Here is a 26,935-nt window from a genome sequence, read left to right on the forward strand (position 1 = left end):
TTTACATGTCCTCAGGAGACACTTGAGGCTTGTGATTGAAGTAGCCCTTTAGGAGGTTTATTCTGGATACAATATATGTGATGAATTATAGCATGGAAGTCTTTGCCAGTTCAGAGTTGAGTCAAGGATTGCCTTCATCAGCATTTTTTTTCCATCTTTATTGGAGTATAATTGCTTTACAATCGTGTGTTAGTTTGTGCTTTATAACAAAGTGAATCAGTTATACATATACATATGTTCCCATATCTCTACCCTCTTGCGTCTCCCTCCCTCCCACCCTCCCTATCCCATCCCTCTAGGTGGTCACAAAGCACCGAGCTGATGTCCCTGTGCTAAGTGGCTGCTTCCCACTAGCTACCTATTTTATGTTTGGTAGTGTATATATGCCCATGCCACTCTCTCACTTTGTCACAGCTTACCCTTCCCCCTCCCCATCTCCTCAAGTCCATTCTCTAGTAGGTTTGTGTCTTTATTCCCGTCTTACCCCTAGGTTCTTCATGACATTTTTTTTTCTTAGATTCCATATATATGTGTTAGCATATGGTATTTGTCTTTCTCTTTCTGACTTACTTCACTCTGTATGAGAGACTCTAGGTCCATCAGCATTTTTTTTAATGGACCAAGAGAGAACATTTTTAAATATGAGTGAAATAATAAAAGTACAGTTTCAATTTTGACATTAAAAGGTTTGGACCAGAAAGGCAATAGTCCTGGAGACTGTATCTGGAATAAGTGAGTTAGGAGGCAGGACGTGGGCACCCAGAGACTAATGAAAACTCACTGGCAAAAGGCAAGGACAGCATATGAGCAATGGAGACAGCCTTGCGGTGGGGGAGGAGGAAAGCAAGAAAATAGTTGAATGACAGGCCTACAAAAGAAAGAAAAGCTTGCCTTGGATAGTTATCAAGGAATATGTGGCTGGGAAAAAACAGCTTAATTCAGAGTAATTTCTCAGTCATTGAGAGAATTCAGGATAGTTGCTGAGTCATGATTCGGAGGGCTGTAGAGAGAAGAGCTTTCGGGTTCTGCTTGATTCTTAGGACTCAGACATAGTGTTCTGTTTCTTCCATTACCAAGAGGGCCACAAGTAACTACTTCTGCCATTGAAAGTACAGATGTGCTTCAGGCAAGGAGCATTCTTACAAATCTTATTTTAAACAATTACACACACACTCACGCGTATCTACTGTTTTCTATTTAAATGTGTTTTTAACTCTTAATTCCTCACACAAAGAGCATGCATTCCTCCCCCCCCCCCCCGCCCCCGCCACAAAGTCAGCAGTTGCCAAGCTGCCTAGCATCAGAATCAAGTATGGGGAGCCTTAAAATTTTGATTCTTGGGCTTCACCCCCAGACCTGAACTAAGGTAGAATCCTCTGGGTTGAGACGTTAGGAGCCTTTCATTTTATGGAGATTCTTGTTGTCTGATGCAGCCTGGGAAAAAGTGCTACTCTAAACAATATACTTGTGCTTTATACTGAGGGAGGGAGGCACAACTGGGGAAGGTACTAAAACTGGGAAAAGGTCTGTTCCAGAGGAGTGCTTTGTGGGTCACCAGATCCCTGATGCCTAGCATTTTCCAGTGGAGCCACTGAGGCTATAGAAGCCATGTGTTTGCGGGGAAACCTGGTCATTGTTGCCCCATTTTTCCTTCACAGCCTGAAAAAAGGTTTTGGTTTATGCAGAACAAATTGGTCTATCTATCTATCTATCTATCTATCTATCTATCTATCTATCTTAGAATGAGTGATAGTGTTTATGGGCCAGTGTAGATGCTGTGCAGATTACTCAGGGATGAAGGAAAAAAATCAACTTTTCAAATTAAAATCCCATATAAGATGTCATTTAGTTCATGTTGACTTTGGATTCTCTGGAATTCTCTACTAATAATATCTTCTGAGTGCAAAGAACCTTATGGGTAATTTGGTACATGCAACATGAATAAGATCTTCTTGTACCCTTATTAATAGAAGGGGGTCCAAAAATAGCTTTATGATATCATCACTATATTACTCAGGAGAATGTGCTGAGTGCTTTAGATAGAGTAGTAAGAACAGAAATGCTGTGAGAGCACCAAAGCTGGAGAAGGGACATCAGAAGATGCTTAAAAAGAGGATGTTATTTGAGCTGAGTCCCAATGTCTAGGTAAGATACAGCTTAGGAAATGTATTGGGTTAGCCAAAAAGTGCCTTTGGTTTTTAAGTAAAAATAAAAGACACATTTTTCATTTTCACCAAGAACTTTATTGAACAATGTATTCACACTTTTGTTCCACTACCTTCTGCCATTTTTCAGGCAACTTCATAATTCCATCTTCCCAAAACTTTTTATCTTTTTGAGCAAAAAACTGTTCCAAGTGCCTTTTACAGTCTTCTGGGGGATTGAAATTTTTTCCACTAAGAGAATTTTGTAAAGACCTAAATAAATGGAAATCCAAAGTTTCAATGTTTGGTGAATACGGTGGATGAATCAGAACTTCCCAGCCAAGCTGTAACAGTTTTTGCCTGGTCATCAAAGAAACATACAGTCTTGCGTTATCCTGATGGAAGATTATGTGTTTTCTGTTGACTAATTCTGGATGCTTTTCGTCAAGTGCTGCTTTCAGTTGGTCTAATTGGGAGCAGTACTTGTTGGAATTAATCGTTTGGTTTTCCAGAAGAAGCTCATAATAGAGGACTCCCTTCCAACCCCACCATATACACAATATCACCTTCTTTGGATGAATACTGGCCTTTGGTGTGGTTTGTGGTGGTTCATTTTGCTTGCCCCACAATCTCTTCTGTTCCACATTATTGTAGAGTATCCACTTTTCATCGCCCATCACAATTTGTTTTAAAAATGGAACGTTTTCATTATGTTTCAGTAGAGAATCACATGTGGAAATACAGTTAAGAAGGTTTTTCTTGCTTAACTTACGTGGAACCCAAACATCAAAGCGATGAACATAACCAAGCTGGTGCAAATGATTTTCAGTGCTTGATTTGGGTATTTTGAGTATGTCGGCTATCTCCTGCGTGGTATAACGTTGATTGTTCTCAATTAATGCCTTGATTTGATCGCTATCAACTTCAACTGGTCTACCTGACCATGGAGCATCATCCAGTGAGAAATCTCCAGCATGAAACTTCGCAAACCTCTTTTGACACATTCGATCAGCCACTGCACCCTCTCCATACAGTGCACAAATCTTTTTTGCATTTCAGTTTTATTTTCACCTTTCTTGAAATAATAAAGCACAGTATGCCAAAAATGTTGCTTTTTTTCTTCCATATTCAGTATTAAAATGGCTACACAAAAATTCACCAGTTTTGATAAGTCTTTTTTAAAATGCACTCTGATATGACAGCTGTCACATAAAATCTAACAAAATTGTTTCAAATGAAGTTAAAGACAACTAAGTGCTACTAGAGCCATCTTACGGGAAAACAATGAAAGAACCTTTTGGCCAACCCAGTAGTTAAAGGAAAGACATGGAAATGGGATACTATAGGAATGTTAGTAGCTTCAAAGTACTAAGAGATCAGAAGTAGTAACATCTCAAGCTAACACAGTTGGAAAGGTACTTTGGGGCCACATCATGGAGGCCCCAAATCATTTGCAATATGGACTTCTGACTTTATTTACTCATTCAGTTTTTGAGTTGGATAATGACACAATCAAAGGTGCCGTTTAGGAATTTTAATCTGACCATTACTACGTAGGGTGAGCTGGAGCCATAGGAACTGGGAAACCAATAACTAGGCTGTTGTAATAGTACAGCAAAGATGAAGTGATACCCTTACATGGGTATGGAAGAAGGGTAGAGGAGAGAGATCAACAGCATTTGGCAATTGAATCTGTGGAAGGAAGGACTGAGGATAATCCATCACTCGAGTTACTAGAAGAATGGTGTTAGGGACCCATTTATATGTTTATATGTGGCTAGGGTACCTGGGGGTGGAGCAGAATTATGAGTTAAGTTTTGGTACATGTTAAGTTTTGAGATTCAGACAAAATTCCTAGTAGAAATTCCCAGGATATATAATCAGATTTGTTAAATTTAGAATAGTGAGGTGGGGTTGTGGGACTGTGCCTAGAATAGAGGGAAAGTGTATATAAATTTCAGGTGAGCTAATTTGAGTTCAGAGGTCAGCTCTGCCAGTCATTACCTCTATGACCTTGCATATTATTTAACCTCTACATGTCAGTTTCATTATTTGAGAAGTAGGAGAATGGTGATAGCAGATATGGGTGTTTTACTTGTGAGCGCCTCGTAGGGTGTTGTGAGGATTAAATAGCTGTGCACCATGCTGGTGCGGGTACCAAAGCTCCTTCTTCCCCACTCCCAGGTCTTCCTGTCTTCCTCCTTCATGAGGATGGGAGTCCACTGGAGTAAGTTTGTAGACGAGGAGAAGGAGAAATGGCTTGTGAGGAGAGAAGAGTGCCGGTGGAAATAAGAGCGGGAGAGAAAAAAATGGAGATGGAGTTGGAAAAGGGTGAGATTAGAAGCTTCTTGGGGAGTTGTTAGCTTTTGAGAGGAAGAGGGCCCCTCCTCTGAGACAGGCAAGTTGAAAAGAATGGAGACCATGTTGATCAGAAAAGCAGGAGGCCAGGCCATCTGGTGTGAGTGAGGGAAGTTTGGGGCTGGGTTCTTGAGAAAGGAGAAAATTCTTTTTAGATGGCCACTGTGGGAAATAAGATTAGGAGTAAACTAGAGTTGAATAAAAGGGTTGCCAAGAAGCAGAAGCAGAGGGGTTAGATTGCTTGAACTCTTCGTGTCCTTGTGGGTGTGTGAATTACAGAAGAGGGAAGGTCATTAGAGGTTAAGAGGTTGTGGAAGAGAGAGGCTGCATATTGGACAAGGAAGCGGATGTTGAAGCTTCAGTAGGGTGGTGGCAGGAGCATTGGGTGCAGAGGAGGAGTATGAATGGGGTGCTTCAGCCTTTGTGGAATGTGAAGAAGTGTTGGGAGGTCAGTTCCTAATGGCAGTAAGGATGGGGATGGGGGTGTACTTGGTGTAAATGCTTGTTTGTTAACAGCAAATTACTGATTGTTCCCTTTAAGGCAGGATACTTGGCGCCTAATTATCCTCTGAGCACAAATAGTTCTGGCTCTGTTTGCCTTTAAAGATGATAAGCCTCTTCTTTTCTGTAATGGAACTGGGTAGTAGGCTGGCACTACCTTTTATCCACCCCCCTCCTTTCGCAATAATGGTTTGCTGGGAGAGAATAGACTTTGGAATCAAACATTCAAAACTGAATACTTGCTTCTCCACTTACTAGCTGTGAGATCATGGGGCAAGCTACCCCAGCTGATTGACCTTTTTCTCATCTGCAAAATGAAGGTAACACTTCAGTACCTCATATCATTGGGTGGGCATTAGATGAAACAGTTTATGTAACATCTCTACCTCTTGGCAGAGGCGCTCCGAAGTGGGAGTGGTTTACATCTTGGGAAAATGGTTTCTGAATTGGAAGTTGTTTTGGCTTTGGGAAACAGGTCAAACACCACAAAACAAAACAAAAACTAAAAAAAGGCAACATCAGAATAGCACAACAGTTCTTCATTTTCTAATTAATATGTGTGCTTGGAAAGAAAATTAAATATATGTGGCTTGTAGACGATGTTTTGCACAACAGTACTTATTGCATCAACATAAAATTTCATAGTAAAAAAAATTTAACTAGAATTCAGATGAAATTCATTTCAAGTAATGAGTAGTGGGATGAAGTCTTGGGAGAAACCAGCTGGAATCAAATTTTGGAATTGTGTAAAATTGAAAGGCCGCCTTTCTGTATTTGCATGTATTCATTTGTCAAAACTTGGCCTTATGTGAATTGTTATATACTTTATATCTATATCTATATAAAATAACAAGCCCAGTCTATACATCTATATCTAAATCTACCTATCTGTCTATATATAGAGATAATACTAGAATTCTCAAACTACCCGGTAGTTTGGCAGTTTCAAAGCAGATATTACTGAAAGGTCCTATCCCTGTTCAGAGAGAGTATATGAAGGAAAATCATTAGACATATAGTCTAGAATTATTTCTGTGCATCCACTGTGACTTTCTTCTTGGAATCATAATTCTCCTCACTTTTAGTAGTTATCAATCTGTAACAGTAGTAGTAGTGGTAGCTTTCTTTTATAGGTGAAGCCCCTGGCTTACAAATGGTATCTTTCTTCTTTTGAGTCCAGTTATTACGCCAGTGAGGATAAGATAAACCAGACTGAGTATCTAGTTAGACCAGAAGAATGAAAGATTGACATTTTGGCCACAAGTTCTGAATCTCAGCCCAAATGTACAGTGGCAGTCAATGTTGGGACCCACTTTGATAGATCAGATTAAAGTCTAGCACAGGTTAGTGCTTAGGGACCCAAGGAATGTGAGAACCCAGGTATGGAGGGAGGCACTAGGAATAGGAGTTGGGAATTTAAAAGGAGACATATTACTGGTTAGAACCCCCTGCAATGAATCTGGCTAATATGGTTAGAGGATGAACAGGGACAAGAGAAAGCAGAAAGAGATCACTTGATATTAAGCCAGTGGATTCCAAAGTGAGGATCCTGTTCCTGTGTCCTGTTCAGAGTCTACACTGGCATCCAAGTACTGGACAGACAGATTGTAGCATAGCTGATGGCAGTATGGAACAAGTGACGAATCAGAAACAAGGCAGTTCCTAACTCTGCAGAGTTTTATCCTAACTGGATAAAAGTTTAATTTTACGACTGTTTTCATTTGCAAGTTGTGCATTTCTTATTGTTCTTTAATGCTTAATTAGAAAACTATGCTATAATATTAACCTTTTATTACCAAGATAATATCTAATATGCTCTTCCAACTTGATACATCTCATATTTACTGAAACCTAATTCACCTGAATACAATGCTACACAATGATGCATTGGTAGGATATAAAAAAAATTAAATGCAAGTTTTCAGGGGCTTGTTTTCAAGATTAATCTTGCTTTTTGATTTGTTTGGCAATGAAAAAAAAAAAGACTGACCACCTGGAGGACATTGTGGAGAACCCAGTTTAGTTACCTCAAAGTGAACTAAATTTGCCTGTCTTTTCGTGAGACCTTGGATTCCACCGGGCTGGGCTGTGAAGCTCTAGAAGAAAGATCAGTTCCTCTGAGTACTAGGGTGTATTACAGTGACCAGCCGGCATTCCACAGTGGGCCTGTGACTTTTTTTTTTTTTTTTTTCTGTTGGTTTAGGAAGCAATTTATTGGCTTTGCAACTAGGCATCCATGGAGCTTGAAGCCACAAATAGAGTGGAAAAATCTTATTTGATGTTGTGGCTTTTGGAAACTAATAACTAGAGTTTGTGGTTGCAAATAATGACATTATTGCAGACAGAGTGGACAGCCCCTCAGTAGGGATATTAATTGTTACCAAAGACTTGCAATATCTGGTGGGAGAGTTGGTGTCAATTTTTATATCACTGTTTTGTAGAAATAGTATTTATTATTCAGGCATGCCACAAGCTGACTGTGCTCCCTGCTTTGTTTATGGGTTAAATTGTTCCTGAACCAAAACTTTCCACTGGATACTTCAGCCAGTATGCTACCTTTGATCTTTTTAGTGTTCAGAGAATTAAAACTCTCAGTGGAAGTTCCAGGCCTGAGCTGCTGTTGTGATACCCTGTTAGATCATTGCACGCTTTTGTAGTGTAATGCTGGGTGTCCCATGGCTATGTAGGTTGATTCTATTCTAATAATTCTCCATGTGGCCTAGAAGGATATGATGGATTCACCTGCTCTGGCTCAGATCCTCAGTTCAGTACTGATGTTTTACTGCCTTGCTCCTATTCTTCATGAAAAGTCAGTGCCAGAGAAAAAGCTTGACAGAGCCTACTCACACCCAAATAGAAAAGTCAAGCGACTGTTGGGGCATCATCTGGACTTATAAAATATGATTGCATTGGTTCAATCTGGCTTTTATAGACTTTTACAGGTTTTCGTGTTTTCCTTGAGATTTAATCAAGTCTAAATCCTACTGCTAACCCAGTTCCCCTCTATTCATCAGCATATCTGAACTTTGTAAGTGATTTGCTCACTCTAATAAAGTGAAAAAAACGTGTTGTGGACATAATTGTATATGTCACTGGATTTGTGATCTATACTTTTTTTTTTTTTTTGAGTATGTGTTTATGCTGTTTAGGTTGAGGAAAGACTCCTAGGAGAAATATTTAGCACATCATTGTCTGACTATGATATAAATGTTGGTTAGATGCAAGAGAGACATGCTTTTTCAGCTCTTATAGTTGTGAAATCTGTAAAGCCCAAGCTGTTCAATTGCTGAAACATTTAATAGTATATAATGCTTAGTACTTAAGGTTGTGGAATTATATCAACAATGAACAGGGAATAGTTTTCTTTATTCTCGCTCATTCTTACTTCCAGACACTAAACAGATTTTCCACAGTTAGAAATAGTAGGATGAATTTAAGCCTGCTGAAAAAATTGTTAGGAAATAGATATTTTATACAGTTCAGGAATGTTTCAGAATTTACGATATTGGTAAATACAGAAGCCATTATCGTACTTCTTCACTATCTAGGTATAATTCAACTGTTGTCTTTGTGAATGTTTATGCTCTTGGGACCCGTCATAAATGCATCTGAATAATAGATTTCTTTTGTTTCAAAAGTATTTTTCCAATATCACATTGTGGAGGTAAAAAGGAAACCTATAGCAGTGGTCTTGACCTCAATAATTTTTTGGAAAGTTAAAATTTATATATAAAGCTACATTTTGATTGCTCTCCAGTAATCTCATGGTCCAGATGGTCAGGAAGGGGAAAGATTATTACTGGCAAATACAGCCAGGAAAGTTTCATGCAGGTGGCAAGAATGTGGATAGCTAACATAATTTTCCAAAGTATCTGGCCTATCCTTTTCATAATATTTTATGAAGTCTAGAATAAGAGTTGGTATGTTTCTCCTTATAGAGCAAATAGATGGTGGGAATGTATTGTTAAATTCATCTATTGAAAGCCCACTGTGTATTAAGTATTGTTTTTGGAATATTACTCTCACTAAATCAAACTCCTGTCATACCACCTAGGTATTGTCAAGACCTATCATTTCAGGACCAGCTGTTACATTCAGTGTTAGTCTGGACCCCCCAAATCGGATAATGCAGTGGTTTTTATTTATGTGAATATTAATAAATAAAATATGGAACATCACAAATAATGGATTATAAGAGAAAATATTCGGGTATCAGAAATTTGCATGTAATAAAAAATGTTTTCAGATTTTGCTTAAGCAAAGTCTTAGAAAAAATGGCTCAAACAGTCACAAAATCCATAGCCATTTTGTATAAGGCCCTGTGATGAGTGCCGAGGGAGTCATTTTGTATATGTTTTGTGCCCAAGGTCTGGTGGAGAATAGACTCCCTCTAGTTTTCATGGCCTCTTAAGGCATTTGTGGGTCTCATGCACCAGAGATTCTAATACTGGCTTCTAATCTCTAGAGTACTGCTGGGGAACACTAACTAAGCAGCTTGGATCTGCCTGATTTGTGTCAGAGGTACCTGTTAGACTTTGAGGGTGGGGCAGGCAGGGAAGTGACTGGCTATCCATCTGCTCTTTCTCCTAAAACCCAATTTATGTGATAATACCTTGAATTATTTTATACTTGCGTTATAGGATTGTTAATTTCTGTTTTCTTTCCTTATGTTGTGCTTAGTAAACTATTAATGTGATACTTTGACATCATTATAAAGAAAAATATTTAGGGAAAAACATTAGATATGGGTTTAAAAAGTTAGTAGGCCACTGTCCCTAATTCATGAAATAAATTATTTAGTGTTCCTGACTGTTTCTTTTCTTATAGAACAAATGATGAACCTGAAAGCTTCATTTGGACCAAGAAACATAGTATGCTTTTATAGAACTAGGACTATAATATTTAAAGAGAACAATCTTAGTTTTTTTGAAGTCATTTCCCTGAAAAATCAACCAAAGAAAAAGAGGGAACAAAAGTTACTGTCAAATTGGGGCTGACCCAGAAAACTGCTGGAAGGAGAGTCGTTTTCATTGTGAGGAACCAGACATGCAGTTGCTTTTGCAAATGTTAAAATTTCTCCCCAGACTTCCTCATTATAATCTACTATTGTCATACTGAGTCTATAAATAGTATTTATAAGGGAAACAGACCAGAAAACCATTCAAGTAAAGCAGAAAATGGCCATTAAGTTTTGGACAAAGAGGTACAACAGCAAAATGAGAACTTTGAGTTTCCTTCCTTGTAACCAAAATCTAATTTAAGGCAACACCACAATTTTGGAGTAGCAGTTACCTTGGGGAAACCTTTGGACTTCTGAAGTCATCATCGTAAAATACTCCCTGAGACCACTAGGGCGCTGCTACGTAGGCCTGTGAACATTTTCTGGGTTGATCAACTGGAAGGTTCTAGTATACCCACATCAGTCTAAAATCAAGTTATAATCTCATTTATTTCAAAAATACCTGCTGACAGGCTTCTCTGTGCTAGATATTTATTTACCCTTTGAGAAAATTAATAATATGTGGTCTGTGCCCTCCTAGGGTGTAGGCTAATAGGAAAATAAAGTGTTTTTCATTATTTGTTTAAAAAATTATAGATTCTTTTTTAGGCTTTACAAAAACTAGCAATCTCCTTTTCTACCAGTCCCTGCCACTTAATTCCTCAGAAAGACTGTTGCAGGATAGTGGGGTATCAGAGGATGGTCATGTCCCAGGTCTTGGGCAAGTCCCTGGGATGCACCGCCAAGTGAGGGTCCTTGGCTTTGCGCAGAAAAGAATTCAAGAGTGAGCCATAGTAAAGTGAAAGCAAGTTTATTTAGAGAGATAGACATTCCATAGGCAGAATGTGGTCTGTCTAAGAAAGCGAGAACAGCCCCGAAATACGGGGAGGTTAGTTTTTATGGCCTGGGTAATTTCATAGGCTAAGGAAGGGGGGAAGATTATTCTAACTATTGTGGAGAGGGGGCGGAGATTTCCAGGAATTATGCCACCACCCATTTTTTGGTCTTTTATGGTTATGGCACCTGTGGGTGTGTCATTTAGCATATGCTAAATATTACAGTGAGTGTATAATGAGGCTCAAGGTCTACTGGAAGTCCAGTCTTCTGCCATCTTGGGCCTAATGGGTTCTAACCAGTTTTTGTCCTATCCTGTTCTTCCTAATGGCTGTGTCATTCTTTTAAGGGTTGTGCCCTGCTCCCTTCTTTGCTGTCTCAAGACCACTTTGAACTTTTAGCCATTCCTCAGTTTCTTTCAAGACCATGATTACCTTGCTACTTCTTGAGTTTTTCTTGTTGTTGTTGTTTTGTTTTTTAGTTTTAGGTACCATCCTTCCACTTCATAGTGTTTTCACACTATGTCTTGAGTTCATAGTATCTAACATGCTCCTTTCCCTTTCTCTCAATAGAGTTAAAACTTCATTTTGGCAAAATGAATTCAATTTTTAATGTTTATATCAGTGATTTTGTACATATTACTCACAACTCAGTTATTTCAATTATTTTGATTGTGTTATTTTATAACTTTGTTTTCCCAGGAGTTAATTCACTTGTCCCTTGGTATTTGCAGGGGATTGGTTCCCGTACCCCCTGGCTTTCAGAATCCATAAATGCTCAAGTCCTTAATATAAAATCCTGTAGTATTTGCATATAACCTATATAACCTATGCATATCCTCCCATATTACTTTCAGTCATCTCTAGATTACTTACAATACCTAATACAATGTAAATACCACGTAAATATTTGTGGCACGCAGCAAATTCAAATTTTGCTTTTTTGGAACTTCTGGAATTTTTTCCCCCTGAATATTTTTGCTCACTAGCTATAATTGCCTTTGAGTTTTCTTTAAAAAAAAAAAAAAAAAAAAGGAGTGTAAATTTCTTCTCATTACATTTAGACACATCAGGATATTGATCAGTTCTATTTTTCTTTCTCTGCAGACATTTCCTGGAGCTTCTAACCTATTGCTCCAGTGTAGACAAGAGCCTCTCTGGACCTTTGGCACAACTGTTGTCCTAGAATAGTTCTGTGTTGTCCTGAGAATTCCATTTGCTTCTTTGCTTTTCTAGATTTCATGTTTTCTTTTCATGTTTTGTTCCCAAGTTTTGTGAGAGTGTGTTAACCAATAGCTTCTGATAAAAGGAAGCATATGAGAGTAAGGTATTTTGTTTTTGATATTTATTAAAAAGGTTGGGCGGTGTTAAGTTAAAAATCTGGGGTTAAAGTGCTTCTTATACAGACTTTCAACTAGTGTACTCTTTCTATTTACATCTCCTCTTATTTTCTCACCTCAGGAGTACCTGTTGCCTCTCCTTCTGTAGCCCAGAATGACATATTTGTCTTCTGTCTCTGCAGGCATGTTAACATTACCTTCCATCATTCAAAGCTTTGTTGACTTTTTCCAGGCTCATCAACAGATCTTCAGTGGCAGTAGATAGCTGCCAGAATGATGACTCGATATTTCTTTACCGAAAGTACAAACATATAATATGCTATAGCACACTCCAGTTAAAATCTTCTATCTATTTGTAAAATGTTTTTTTCTTCAACTTATTGTTGTCAAAACTGGGTTGTAATGTAGCAATGATAGTTATTTCTGCAGAAATTAAAATCACATTTTTAAGCACTTTAGAAAAGTTCCACTTACTTTAAGGCCATTACTGTGTTTATGAGATTAATGTGAGTCTCCCAGGTAATCCTTTGATTTCTGTTTTGGTAACTGAATAAAATACAGTGTGAAGTAATCATAGGAATAGAATTTCAAACCAGCTTAGTTAGTGTAAGCCTAGTGGTTTTGGAAAGAGAGAAGAAAAATCCAAGATTGTAATTTTAAATTCTTAAATGGAAAATATTCTTTCTCTTTCTTAATAAGTTTTGTTGGTAAGACTCTTGATGTGTTGTTCTCACTCACCTCCCTTTATTGTAGACTTTATGCCAGACTTACTAGACTTCTGGTCTCACAGGATGTTTTCAATCTTAGTATGGATGAAGGAAGAGGTGGGAGCCTAAAGAATAAGGACATAGAAGGGAAGGTTCAAGGCTTAAATCAAAATAAAATTTGCATTCACCTTATTTCTTTTGTTAGTTTTGTAATCCAAACATTCCAACTTTAGTTAATAATTCACATTAAGTATAAGTTACAGAAATCGATGTGGATGAATTAATCTTTCACAGTTTACTGTGTGGCACTGTGCATTTTTAAAGAATATGCTATTGTAACTCCCTATTTACTTATTTTTTCGTTTGTCCTCCCAAAGTTCCTGAACACTTCCCAAGCCTCAACAATAGAGGTTCAGATAGTTTTCTAAGGCAGTGCTTCTCAACTTTAATGTGCAAAGGGATCAACTGGGGATACTGTTAAAATGCAGATTCTGGGCTGGGGCCTGAGCATCTGTATTTCTAACAAGCTCCCAAAATGCTGATGCTGGTGGTCCTCTGACCATTCTGACTAGCAAACGTCTAAAGTACCTTGGATATGGGAGTGATACAGTAATACAGAATACAGAATCTGTTTTTAAGTATATATGTGTTGAGCTTCAAGAAAGAAGTCAGTGGGAGACTTTGCATTACTGGCTGCTACTAAGTACATCTTAGTACTGGATTTATTGCTTCTTATAGATTTAATGAATTTGTTATTTGTAGGATTCTGTTTAGAAGTGATTCCAGTACTACACTTTTGTTTACTAATGTGTAAATTTTATTTATTAAATATATAAACTATATTCCCATAGTGCCTTTGAAGAAAAAATATTATACTTGATATGTGCTAAACTTCAATTTGTAGCACACAAACATCTCTTATATATAGCTGTTAGTCATTGAAATCCTATTGTATATACTGTTTCCTGCTTATAAAAACATAAAACCACAGAATATATACAGATTCATAAGTATCTTTATTGTAATGTTTATTCTTGTGCAATTGGATATCAGCACTGTAAAGAGGTTAATGCTTTTTTTTTTTTTTTTTAAACTTATCTTCTAAATAGCTCAGTCACTAAAAGAATTTGCAAGACTACTCATCGCAGTAGAAGAAGAAAGGAGAAGACTGGTAAGTCTCTTCTCCATTTCTTAAGAATAATGCTTTGTTTGGACATGTTAAAAGAAAAAATAGACCTTCTGAATTAGATTTAGCCATACCAGATTTTATAACTTGATACATGTACTGAATGTTACAGAAAAGATTTGTGAGTATGATGATCAAATATTGCTAATAAGATCTACCATTTCTTTTTGTTTCATTTGGTCAGCAGATATAAATTACATTCATTTTACTTTCCATTTAGTTGTTCTGAGAATTAAAAGTATTGAACAAACTGCCATGAAGAAACCCATTCTAATTGAGCAGTCTTCTAAATAACCTTAGTGTTATAATGAAGACACATTACAAGTATTAAAGACAGTTTTTTTTGGAAGGAGCAACTAACTTTGCCAGGGTGTTAGCAGGGGACTTTCTTGAAAAGGTGACATTTGAATTGGGTCTTGAAGACTCAGAGGATTTTGCTGGGCTGGGAAGAATGGGAAAGCATTCTACGTTGACACATTAACTTATGTGACAGTATCAGAGCATGGTTATTAGTAATACACTTATCCACTCACAGATATAATTTTGTACCCATTGTGTTCAAAGTTCTGTGTAGGCCCCTGTCTCTGACCCAGGCTGCCCATTCGCATATGGAAAAAATAGTAGTATATATCGCACAAGATCATTGTAAAGCATTTGTAGCAGCACCTGGCACATTATAAATAAATGCTGATGGTAGTAAAGATGTTGGTTGTCAGTTACAGTGAGGGTTACAGACATTTAAAACATCATCTTTGATATCACTGGCTTCACCATCCTGTTGGGGAGTTATATATACACAAAAATAAAGTGCTCGGCTTATGGACTGAATGGGCTAGGAACACAGCAGTTTGGTGTCATTTTGCTCCATAGATGAGGAAGAGGAATTTGAGGAGGGTGCCGTTAAGGAGGCCCTGACTCCTGGGGAACATTGCCTGAGCTGAGGGAGAATCACACAACTAAGACATGGCAGTTATATAAGTGAGCTTGAGCGGAGGCCACAGGTGGGAGAAAGTACTGTGTATATTTGTAGAATAAGGCAGAGGGCTCTTAGAAGTTATCAGTAGAAGATTGGTTGGTAGTTTTGGGTGTATCTGGCGTTTAAGAGCCAGGCTAAGAAGTTTTGGTCTTTGTTATAAGCTGTGAGAAAATTGCTAGAAGTTTTTGATAGAAGAATGAGAGGATCAATATGGGATTTAGGAGAGATTAATTTGGTGGCCATGTGGGAGACATATTAGGTAAGGAAGAAATGTTGTGGAGAGGGGTGACCATGTTTTCTTAGGAAACATCAGCCTACCATAGTTCTGGTCCCAGTATCAGAGAGATAGCTATACAATGTGATCTGTTCTAGATACAGATGAGCCACTGTGGGAGACTGACCCTCTCTGGGGTGGTTTTCTGTGGGGGTGACTTGACACTTTTAAGTGCTTTATACATAAGCCTTCATAAACTTCTATACAATAGAAGTGCAGGTTCCATGGGGAGATGTGGGTGGTATGTGCACTTATGGCCCAGAAGACAAGCTGATGATGGAAGTGGGAAAGAGTGGTTAGAGAGAAGTGAAAATAAAGAGTTGGAAATGGCATGGGAACCGGGAGAATACAGTTGACCCTTGGACAACATGGGATGGAACTGCATGGGTCTAGGTATACGGAGATTTTTTTTCGGTAGTAAATACTACAGTGCTACACAATTTACTGTTGGCTGAATCCGTGGATATGGAGGGCTAACTATCAGTTACATGTGGATTTTCCACTGTGCCTCTAACTCCCGTGTTAGTTAGGGTTCTGGGTTGAGTGATTCACGTCCTGTGCAAATAGTTCAGGAGAGCAATGAGTCAACTAGCATGGGCTATAATTGTAGAAAATGTATAAGAGTAAGGGAAAGTGTGTTGTAGCTTGCAGGAGGAAAAGAGCCAAGAGAATGTTCTTCTAGCACTGAGGAGAGGCCTGGAGGCACCAAGGGAAAAGCTCTTCTTCTGTGCTGGGACAAAAGAGAAGATTGGTTGAAACATAGAACTTTGGACAGTAAATTGGTTGGTTGGACAGATGGATAACAGTGTGAGGAAGGAGTGGTCATCTGCTGTGAGAGCAGATTGTAGAAACAGTTGAGAACAGCCAGGATCAGGTTCTACAAGAGAAAAGGGACTCCTGGTCAGGGATAAAGAGCCATTGAAGTTAAACATCATGAATATGTCCAGGAAAGATTGATAACCGTGTTTTCATGGATTTTTTTTAACAATACCCAGAGCCCTGGATTGTGAGTGGTAAGAACAGTTGGGAGGTCAGATTCAGGTAGGTGGTTGGCACAGAAGACCTGGTGTTGGATTACAGGGACGTGGATTTGTATGATATGAAAATGGGTCCTGATTGAATACAGCGATGACTGAGGCAGGAGGATGCTGATAGCCTTAGGAAGCAGAGAGGGCAATCATGACTGCTTACCTATAATGAAGGTTATCTAGGAACACAGAATATTCTAAGGACAAGGACATTGTGATCAGGAGTGGCAGTTGAAACACAGTGAACTTGGCAATGGAGCTCCTTTAGATAGTGATAAAGTTAAGGTGTGGCTGAGCAGGGAGAAAGACCCTAGAAATTGGGAAAGCTGAGCTCTGAAGTTTGGATGTTTTATGAGCAGGATGTTGAGATCATCCAATATGATAACAGGATAAAGGCCAAAAACCAAGAAGTGGCTGAGGAATGTGGTAGAGTGTTTCATAAGCAATGGAGATGGAGATTGGCCCACCAGCTCATAGTGTTTCAAGGATCTTCATTTCTGCCCTTAGCCATATTTCTCATGTTGGAGCAAGGAGGGAATTCTACATTCATGAATGAAGTCATACTGTGGGTTTTGATTGCCTTACCTGTTGTTTCAGAGAAGGTCTGAGATAAAGAATGCAAAATAATGAAGAAAAATCTCTATAGATGAAAGACTAATGGATTGCATTTCCACAAAGATTATATAAAAGTAATCATTTAAACACACAAATCTAAATATTGGAGTATTTAATCAACACTTCCAGTCATTTGGTGTTACCATAACTGAAGATACAGCTGGTAATGGATTTTGTACAAAAAAATTGTATTTTAAAAAGTAGTGCTTCATTTAGGAAGTAGAATATTTTAAGTGTACTAGGAAAGTGTAAAAGAATTCTATAACTGATTATAAAGTCAATTAATCATTCTGTTTTTAGTGATAAATCATGACCTTGTATATTAATTGAATTCAACCAAAACCTAAGCATGTCAGAACAGCGACTAAACAAAAATAAAATCTCAGGAAGATGAAGAAGGACACAACAGTTTAAACAAATTCTCTTGCTTCCAATGATTTACCATACTGAGTACATCATCTGGGTAACGTAAAGTCTATTTGCAGAGAAAGAGCCTAAAGAAACATTGATTTTTAGAAATGGAACTTCCTCTTTGCTCTTCACTAACTTTAAGTATTGAGTTTTTGAAAACAAACTCTGCTAAAGCCAACTGAAAATGCATAGTTTTTTTTTGTTTTGTTTTGTTTTGTTTTTGGTACGCGGGCCTCTCACTGTTGCGGAGCACAGGCTCCGGATGCGCAGGCTCAGCGGCCATGGCTCATGGGCCCAGCCGCTCCGCGGCATGTGGGATCTTCCCACACCAGGGCACGAACCTGTGTCCCCTGCATCGGCAGGCGGACTCTCAACCACTGCGCCACCAGGGAAGCCCGAAAATGCATAGTTTTAATGCAACAAAAAAGTGACCCAGAGTAAGTTTGAAAATATCTATTTCAGACACTTATGAGGGTATAGTTTATCCTGTCATACTTCTCACTCAAAAACCCATCTTCCATGATTTGACATTTTCCAAGATGTCAATTGACACTTGCCATCAAGGGACTAATAGAGAACAGTCTTTAAACAAGACAAATAGAAGAAATAATTTAATAGCCCTTTGTAATGGCCTTAGTAAAATGCTTATTACTTGCAGTCGGGATATGGTATTGATTAGTGATAGAGGCTTTTTTTAAAAAGTGCATCTTTATTGGAAATGTTAGGGTTTTTCCCCATGGAATGCAGCACGTCCATGCTTTTGATTAGAGATGTCATAAGTTGGGTGTCAAGGTGGAAAGATTCTGAGACGGTCCCCAATGTAGACAGAGGCTTCTAAGCCATATAAACTTGGTGGTAAGGTCTCTTCAGTTTCCGTTTCTCCACGGGAACTGCTCTATTGTACTTCAGATCATAGCTGACTGGGCTGTGCAAATGCTACCGCTTAGCCCATGCTGTTCAAAATTAATTTGAACAAATATTAACATATCAAGAGAACCCTCTGGAGAAGCATGAAATGGTCAGTTGAGGCCTTCTGGAAGAGATCTTGGTAGCTTCTCCTTTGTTATTTCTATTGAAATACTGAATTTGCCTCCCTTTTGCCTCCAGGCCTTTGGACCTGACATCCCCCTCTCCCTGAAGCCCTGGAACCGTACTTCACCCCTCATTCCTCCCTTCTTGATACTCTGCCTCTAGTTCCCTATTCTCCATCTCCCTGGGCTTTCTTTCTGCTCTCAGTGTGTCTCTACAAGCTTCTTTTGGATTTAGACCTTTGCATTTGTCATTTCTTCTGCCTTGAACATCCTGATCTATATCCTCTCATGATTGGTTCGATTTTGTCCTTCAGACTTCACCTTCTATAGCTCCTGGGGGCTTGCACTTTCCATACAGTTTAAATGAGTCCCCTTTGGTATTTCTTTGACAGAAATACCTGCTCTCATGCAGCTTGCATTCTACTGGGGAGAAACAGACATTTAAACAAATTATGTCTGAGGGAGGTAAGTGCTAAAGAGAAAAATAATGCACCTGGTAGAATATGTTGCCATTTATTGGGATGAAGAAGGAGATGAGGAAGAAATAGTTAAAATTTGAATCTATTTAGGTGTTTACTGGATATCCAAGTAGACTTGTTGAGGGAGCATCTGGGTATATGTATGAGTCTGGAGTTCAGGGGAGCAGATGGAACTAGAGATATAAATTTAGACATTGTCAACATGTTGAGAGTATTTAAAGCTGTGGGAATGTATGAGATCACCCAGTCTGTGAGTATGCAGACAGAAAAGGTGGGAGGGTCAAGCCCTGAGGTGCGGAGTCCAGAGTTTGGTCAGATGAGGTAGAATCAACAAAGGAGATTTGGATCAGTAAGAGAACCAGGGGAGAGCTGTTTGGACAGCTTGCTGGAAGTCCCATTTATTCACTAGGCTATCATGGAGATGTAGGGCAATAATGAATAGAAACTTACAGGATGTGGACCAGAGGCTGTAGCCTTCTTTAGGATAGAGGCTCCAAATTATCTGTTTACCCTATGCTGCTCATCCACCCCAGCCCCTGGGCCCTCACTTTCTGGGTACTCAGAGTCCCTGACCTTGACAAAAAAAACTTTTGGTGTGCATGTATGTTGTTTGTTTGTTTGTTTTGGGTGTGGGTATGTGTGCATAGCAAAGTAGAATTTTTTTTTAATCTTTGTCTCTAATTAAGGAAGCCAGAACTTCAGAATATTTTAGCTTGTGTTTATCGTGAAGAATTTATGTAGATGAACTTGTTTCTTATAGTTTTCATTTTGATTAATACTAGAAACCTCTTATTTTTACTGTTATTACCCATGACATTTAACATTCACATTTGACTTGTGTAAAGTTACAAATTTCACTTCAGGTTTCCCAGGATTTATATTCTTTCTATTCAGTGCCCATGTTTGTCTTTTTTATCCTTGGGCAATGAAAGTACTTTCCTGAAATAGGCTAGGTGTCTGGGCATTACTTTGGAATAACAACAACAACAACAAAAAGATGAGGTACTAGGAGGCGAAATGTGTAACCTTAATAATTACTTCCTTTGTAAGAGTTTTGAAACCTCTGCTTTCCTTCGTTATACTTTTTTGTTGTTGTTGTTATACTTTTTTTAAAAGCATAATCAGTACTATATAAAGGTTTAATGAGGGATAAAATCAAAATAGTTTTAGATCTGTATTAAAAAAAGAAAAAATGTGTCAAACATAAATTACTTGATTATTGATATAAGATTTCAGTCTCTTATATGAGTCTTAAGAGATTTAAAAAAACATATCTGTGATGTCTGTTACATTAGACACTAGTCATCTGTGGCTATTTAGCACCTGAGATGTGTTAGTTATTACGTGGTTTGCATTATATTTCTATTGTGAAGCACTGCTATACAAAATAACAACTGACCCTGAGCATTTTCAAGGTACCAGGCACTGCTACAATTGTTTATATTTTTACCTAATTTAATCTGCACAGCAACCCTCTCAGGTGTATGCTATTAATAGATCCATTTTAAAGAGGAGCAAACTCAAAGGCACATAGTAATAAGTGGTACTCGAGGGTTTAATCCCAGGCTGTTGCGCTCCAGAGCCTCCACATAATTCATACTATTACAAACTAAGACTTTTAAAACAAAAAATTGCATAACAATAGCAAACATATTATTAATATAGTATGTGAAATGCTCTATTAAGTTCTGTAGGTGTATTATTTCAGTATCTTAGAAAAATTAGGGAAGATCACAGGCATTACAAGTTTTGAAATTAGATTTTTAAATTTCTTCATATTTAAACAGGCATACATTTCAGCAAAAACTTAATTCATTAATCCATTGACAATTCTCTCATCAAATTTTGGCATGTGAGAACCTAAAGTCTCTCCCCACTCCTTTGAACCAAGAATTCATGAAATTGGAGAATATTTTAAATGTTGAGAAAATTACATGTCCTTATTTCTCTCAATGAAAGATTTTCCTTTGTTTAATGGAAAATTTGCCAGAGATTTTTGCATTGCACATATGCTGTCAGATGATATTGATTAATCTCTGAGTTTCTGGCATTGATACTGTTACACGCTTAAGTCCAATTATCTGTGAAGTAATCCAGTTTCTATTATCTCAGGTAAATAATGCACAGTATGCCAACATTCCACATGTATGAGTATAGATTATGTTTCTGGTATGTCTTAGGTTAACATTTATTAGAAGCAAACTTTAGGTATGCTGGCCTACATACCAACATTTTTCTTTTTTTAATTAATTTTTTTTTTTTTTGGCCACGCTGTGCCGCATGTGGGATCTTAGTTCCCTGACCAGGGATCAAAGCCGTGCCCCCTGCAGTGGAAGTGTGGGGTCTTAACCACTGGACCACCAGGGAAGTCCCCATATCAGCATTTTTATACAATGATTTCACTTGAAATTAAAAAAAAAATCTCAATGTTCTACATGTACAAAGTTCTGATTTTTCACATTTATTGAATTCCAGAGGCTTCTCATGATTTCCCTGATTTTCAGTTATTTGGTGAAATATGAAAAGGTAGGATTCAGAGATGGCAGGTCACATACAATTCATCATGACTGCAATGATAGTGTCTTTTATTTTTTATTGGTAATAGTCCTAGTATTGATTTGTAGATTTTAGAGTGTGCAAAGTGCTTTATATATATATATATATATATATATATATATATATTTTTTTTTTTTTTTTTTGCGGTACACGGGCCTCTCACTGTTGTGGCCTCTCCCGTTGTGGAGCACAGGCTCCGGATGCGCAACCTCAGCGGCCATGACTCACGGGCCCAGCAGCTCCGCGGCATGTGGGATCTTCCCGGACCGGGGCACGAACCCGTGTCCCCTGCATCGGCAGGCGCACTCTCAACCACTGCGCCACCAGGGAAGCCCTATATATTTTTATTTTATCCTCCAACAATCTGAAACTGAGCTCAGAATCTAGATGAGTTACTCAAGGTGATACATACCACTAAGTGACAGAATCAAATTGAGTAGGACTCAGTTTTAGGTCTTTGGACTTCAGCCCATTGTTCTGTTACATCCTGTGTCTTCTCTTTTTTTTTTATTTAAATTTTAAACTCCTTGAGGACAGAGGCCTGATCTGGTGTTTTTTTTTTTTTTCCCCTTGTGTATATTAGCTGTTCTGAAAACCGTCTTGGTTGTCCAAAATTTAGAATAATGCATACTCCTTTACAGAAAAAGAAAAAGTGGTTTTGAAAGTTATCACAGCTTCCTATTTGCCATTTCTCAGATTGTTTATTTAATTCATTATGGTTAAGTCTAAAAGAGAAATAAACTTTCTTTGAGTAAAATTTGCTAATTTTGTGTGAAGACCTTTAATAGGGTAATTGCTAGGGTTTCAGAAAATACCTCAAAGTGTTCATATTTGTGAATTATGTCTTTTGATTCTGTAACTGAAAAAGTCTTAGGGCACAATGATGACTAGAAATGTCTGTCAAAATTCTGAAATGATCTTTGAATAGATCTAGTGTATTGGTCAGACAGTGAAACTGTCCTGACAGGCTGCCTTTGAGCCATTTCCCTGCTCATTCATGCTTCTACCCTAGAGTATAGGAAAGGGGATAAAAGAGAAAACTTGAGACTTGATTGTTATGTTCCGTACCAGCTCTTGCAGAAGAAGGAAAGCAGCTTGTACCTTCTGTAGTTAAATTAAGGTTTGTATGCTATTCTAAGTTATGTTCCCGGTGAATTTGAGGTTCTTGCTTCATTGTGAAGGAATTCGGAGAGGAAGTGATAGGTAAGAAGTGGATTTATTTAGAGAAACACACTCCACAGAGTGTGGGCCATCTCAGAAGGTGAGAGGCCTTGGGAGAAACACACTCCACAGGCAGAGTGTGAGCCATCTCAGAAGGTGAGAGAGCTCCTAAATATGGCGTGGTTAGTTTTCATGGGCCAGGTAATTTCATAGGCTAATAATTGGGAGGATTATGCCAGTTATTTTGGGGAATGGGTGGAGATTTCCAGGAATCAGGCCACCATCCATTTTTGGCCTTTCATGGTTAGCCTCAGAACTGTCATAGTGCTGGTGGGTGTGTCATTTAGCATATGCTAATGTATTACATAGAGTGTATAATGAGGCTCAAGGTCCACTGGAAGTTGAATATTCCGCCATCTTGGACCTAGTTGGCTCTAAACAGTTTTTGTCATGTCCTACGGCTGTGTCATTCTTTTAAAGGTTGTGCCCTGCCCCCTTCCCTCCTGTTTCAGTTCTGCTGTCTTGGCTAGCAGTCAGCAGAGGGAACTGAGATGACACTCATTTTGAAATATATTTGTATTTAGGTATACCAGCTTCATTAACATTTGGGCATAATTTTTTTTTTCTTTTGGTTGATGCCATTCTCACAGCTGGTATTTCATGGGTGTATATCAAGTTGTTAGATTTAAAGATTTGTAAATGGAAATGTGGCAGTAATCATCAGTCTTTATATTTTCCTATTTCCAAAGACCCCTTTATATTTTTAAGATTAACCTTGACTGTATGGAAGGATTTAGGGGAACTTTTCCACCAGACAGTGCTATTTTAAAAGCAGTCAATCTAAAATAGGATATGTGAATAAAGAACTTTCACTTTTTTTTTCCTGTCAAGACATAAACTGTATTGAAAATTTCCTTTTCAGTTTTGCTACTTTGGCCTGAATCTTTGGGTGTTAGGTTTGTTTTTTTTTTTTTGCGGTATGCGGGCCTCTCACTGTTGTGGCCTCTCCCGTTGCGGAGCACAGGCTCCGGACACGCAGGCTCAGTGGCCATGGCTCATGGGCCCAGCCACTCCGTGACACATGGGATCCTCCCGGACCGGGGCACGAACCCGTGTCCCCTGCATTGGCAGGCGGACTCTCAACCACTGCGCCACCAGGGAAGCCCTGGGTGTTAGGTTTTTGTTGCTTGTGGCTGCAAGAGTCTGCTACTGGACACAGCACCTGTGCTTCCCATCTCTAGTTCTTCCATCTTCTTGCCTTTGCCATTGACCCCAGCTGTATAGGCTTTACTTTGGAGTCTTATAATTGCATATCATATTTTCAAAAATACATTTATTCTGTGGTGTTGGTCATCATATTTCATTGATACTGTTGGGTATGTGTTAGTCTTTACTACATTTATAAACCATGTTTTAATTTGTTTTTATTTTTAAGATTTATTATTTATTGACTTATTTTATTTATTTTTGGCTGCTTTGGGTCTTAGTTGCAGCACGCAGGATCTTTGTTGAGGCACATGGGATCTTTCACTGGTGTGCAGGCTCTTCGTTGTGGTGTGAAGTCTGCTCTCTTGTTGTGGCAGGCGGGTTTTCTCTTCTCTAGTTGTGGCAAGCAGGTTTTCTCTTCTCTAGTTGTGGCCCGCAGGCTCCAGGGGGCGTGGGCTCTGTATTTTGCGGGCATGCAGGCTCTAGTTGAGGCGCACAAGCTCAGTAGTTGTGGTGCACGGGCTTAGTTGCCCATCTGTATGTGGGATCTTAGTTCCCTGACCAGGGATCTAACCTGCGTCCCCTGCATTGTAAGGCAGATTGTTTACCACTGGACCACCTGGGAAGTCCCTTGATTTGTTTTTTGATAGTTAAGAAACACAAAGATACTTTGATGCCATAAATAGTAAATATATAAAGTCATTTTGTCACCATATCCCGAAGTTTTAATATCTGGATGGGGCATTTAATTTTAAAGGGCAAAGAAAATAAACCTATGTAGACGTAAGTTAGACTTGAAAAACAGCGGTAAAAGATAAGCATGAGGGGAAATTTAAAATGATGTGACAAAGCTATCTGTGGTTCAGAGATATCAGCTGACAGACCAACCAGGAATTCAGAAATAAGAAGTTGGGGTGTTCTTCAGTGAGCAAAATGTTTTTGTCTTTACGATTAAACCACAGTCATATTGTTCATGCTCTACAGGAGAAATTGCATATTTAATTACCATCAAGATAAAAGAGACTGAAAGCTTTTTTAAACTTTTCTTTATTTTGAGATAATTATAAATTCACATACATACAGAGGAATCCTGTGTATTCTTTAGCCAGTTTCTCCCAATGGTAACATTTGTAAAATCATAGTAAAATAGCTTATTACATTTTACTTTAAGTTATAATACTAATTAAAAATAACTGCAAATTCATAAACTTGCCATTTGTCCTAGAATCAGGACTCATCATTTGAAGACAAAAGTCGGACTCTTAGTGGATTTTTATCAAGATGCTTTGTGTCACTTCAGGATGGGATCTGCTATTTGTGTGTCACCAGGACACTTGTTTGCAAGGCAAACAGCACATTGACTGGGAAGACACTGGGCTGTCTCATTCATCTGTGGGAAGGGCTGTGTTGCATGCAGGATTCGGGAACAGCTAGAATCATCAACTCTTTCAAAAGAGAGGGCTTTTTTGTCTCTGACTTTCATTTGCTTGTCAACTTCATTCTCTCAGTTGGCTTCTTCCACGTGGAGAGTCATAAACACTGCCTCCATACCTCACAGACATTGTTTCTAGAGGAGGCCTGTCTAGTTTCCATTGGTAAACTTAAAAAAAAAATTAAAAAGACTCTGATTGGCCCAATCAATATCATTTAAAGACCCTTGACCAATCACCAAGACCAAGGGGACTGAGTATGTTGTATGTGTTCTTCTAAATATGAGTGCTGTTTTCAGAAATGAGGAAATTACTGTGCTTTAGATAATTACCCACCTCGTCTGTTATAGCATGGTAATGGCCTTAAGACATTTCCAGTTAACATTGTCATTTGAGCAGAATACTATGATAGTGAATTGTGTCTGAAATTTGTTTTTGTGTGTGTATGTGTCTGAAATTTTATAGGACTTACAAGATATAATATTCACCATCCAAACGTTAGAAACATTCACTTTAAAAATCAGGAGTCAGGAAGGGATATACACTACTACTACTTAAATTCAATATTGTTTTGGAGGGCACCTAGTCTATGGAGTAAAATAAAACCAGAGTTATAGAAGATATAAGACTTAATTTTCTTTCCTTCATTCTATAATCTATTGATGTGCTTTTCCCACAAAGAACATCTTAAATAATCTACAGCGAATTTATTTAGAAATAAGAGTCTAGCCAGGTTGGTAGATATATGTGAATTATATTTTTGTACACCATCTCAAAATTGCAACGAAAGAATAAGATACTTAAGAATAACTCTACAAAGTATGTACAGGACTTTTATGTGTGAAATTATGATGCTTTATAGAAAAAAACAATACAGTGAGTCAGTTAAGAAGAATGATTTTCACCAACATTACTTTTTCTCCCAACTATACTAGACAAGAGAGCTTTACTGTAACCATCTAACTTAAGCAATTTGATTAACTTTTTACTTAGTGTAGTGGTGAACCACAGGCTAGTCCTGAAGATAGTGTATTTCCTTTTTTCATTTGGGAAATGTGGTCACCCTATGAAGACCTTACTTTAATCATATTTCCAAACTTCTGTGAAACCTTTGGATCTGAGATATTTTCAACAACAGAAACACTGCTTTTTGTGAAACTGCTGTACTCTTCATTTGTATAACCATTCCTAACCAAGTTGGTGGCAGAAGAGTGCTCTACACAGTAATTATTGTGTTTCTGTTTAAGTGTCTCATGGCAAAATAAAATATCCCCACAGATCTGACACTTTTATTTTTGTTCACTTTATGTTTCATCCACAGTATAATTTCTACTTACTACACATAACAGAATACTATTTAGGCGATGCAAATAAAATGTACATTCCCTACTGAGTGAAAACAACATGAAGTTGGGAAAGTCATGATTCCAATTAATTGTTGACATCAAGTAAAACACTAAGCTTCTCAGGATTGTGTTTTCCTTTTTATAAATGAAGAATATTCTGTTTCCCAGAGTGTAAAATGGAAACTACCAGCAATGTGTTAGATATTAAGCATTATATGAATGAACAACTTACATTTTAGTAGTTTCATTTTAATGTGTATTGAATAAAGGACAACTCTGAATTTAACGGAAATTATTGCTCTTCAGGAAGCTTAGTAAAAGAAGTGGGGTCAGTTTATACGGAAAAATGGAGGA

General features: G+C 38.1%; 1 protein-coding gene across 1 annotated transcript in view; it reads left to right on the forward strand.

Annotated features, from left to right (window-relative positions):
* The window catches only part of ARHGAP42 (Rho GTPase activating protein 42), a 290,695-nt gene that overhangs the window by 81,726 nt on the left and 182,034 nt on the right, over window positions 1-26,935 (forward strand). The window contains exon 3 of the mRNA XM_060103053.1: window positions 13,992-14,053. Within this exon, the coding sequence (XP_059959036.1) occupies window positions 13,992-14,053 (62 nt within the window). The remainder of the gene's footprint in view (window positions 1-13,991; window positions 14,054-26,935) is intronic.

Source organism: Mesoplodon densirostris, chromosome 7 (genome assembly GCF_025265405.1).
Source record: "Mesoplodon densirostris isolate mMesDen1 chromosome 7, mMesDen1 primary haplotype, whole genome shotgun sequence".
In the NCBI taxonomy this organism is placed as follows: domain Eukaryota; kingdom Metazoa; phylum Chordata; class Mammalia; order Artiodactyla; family Ziphiidae; genus Mesoplodon; species Mesoplodon densirostris.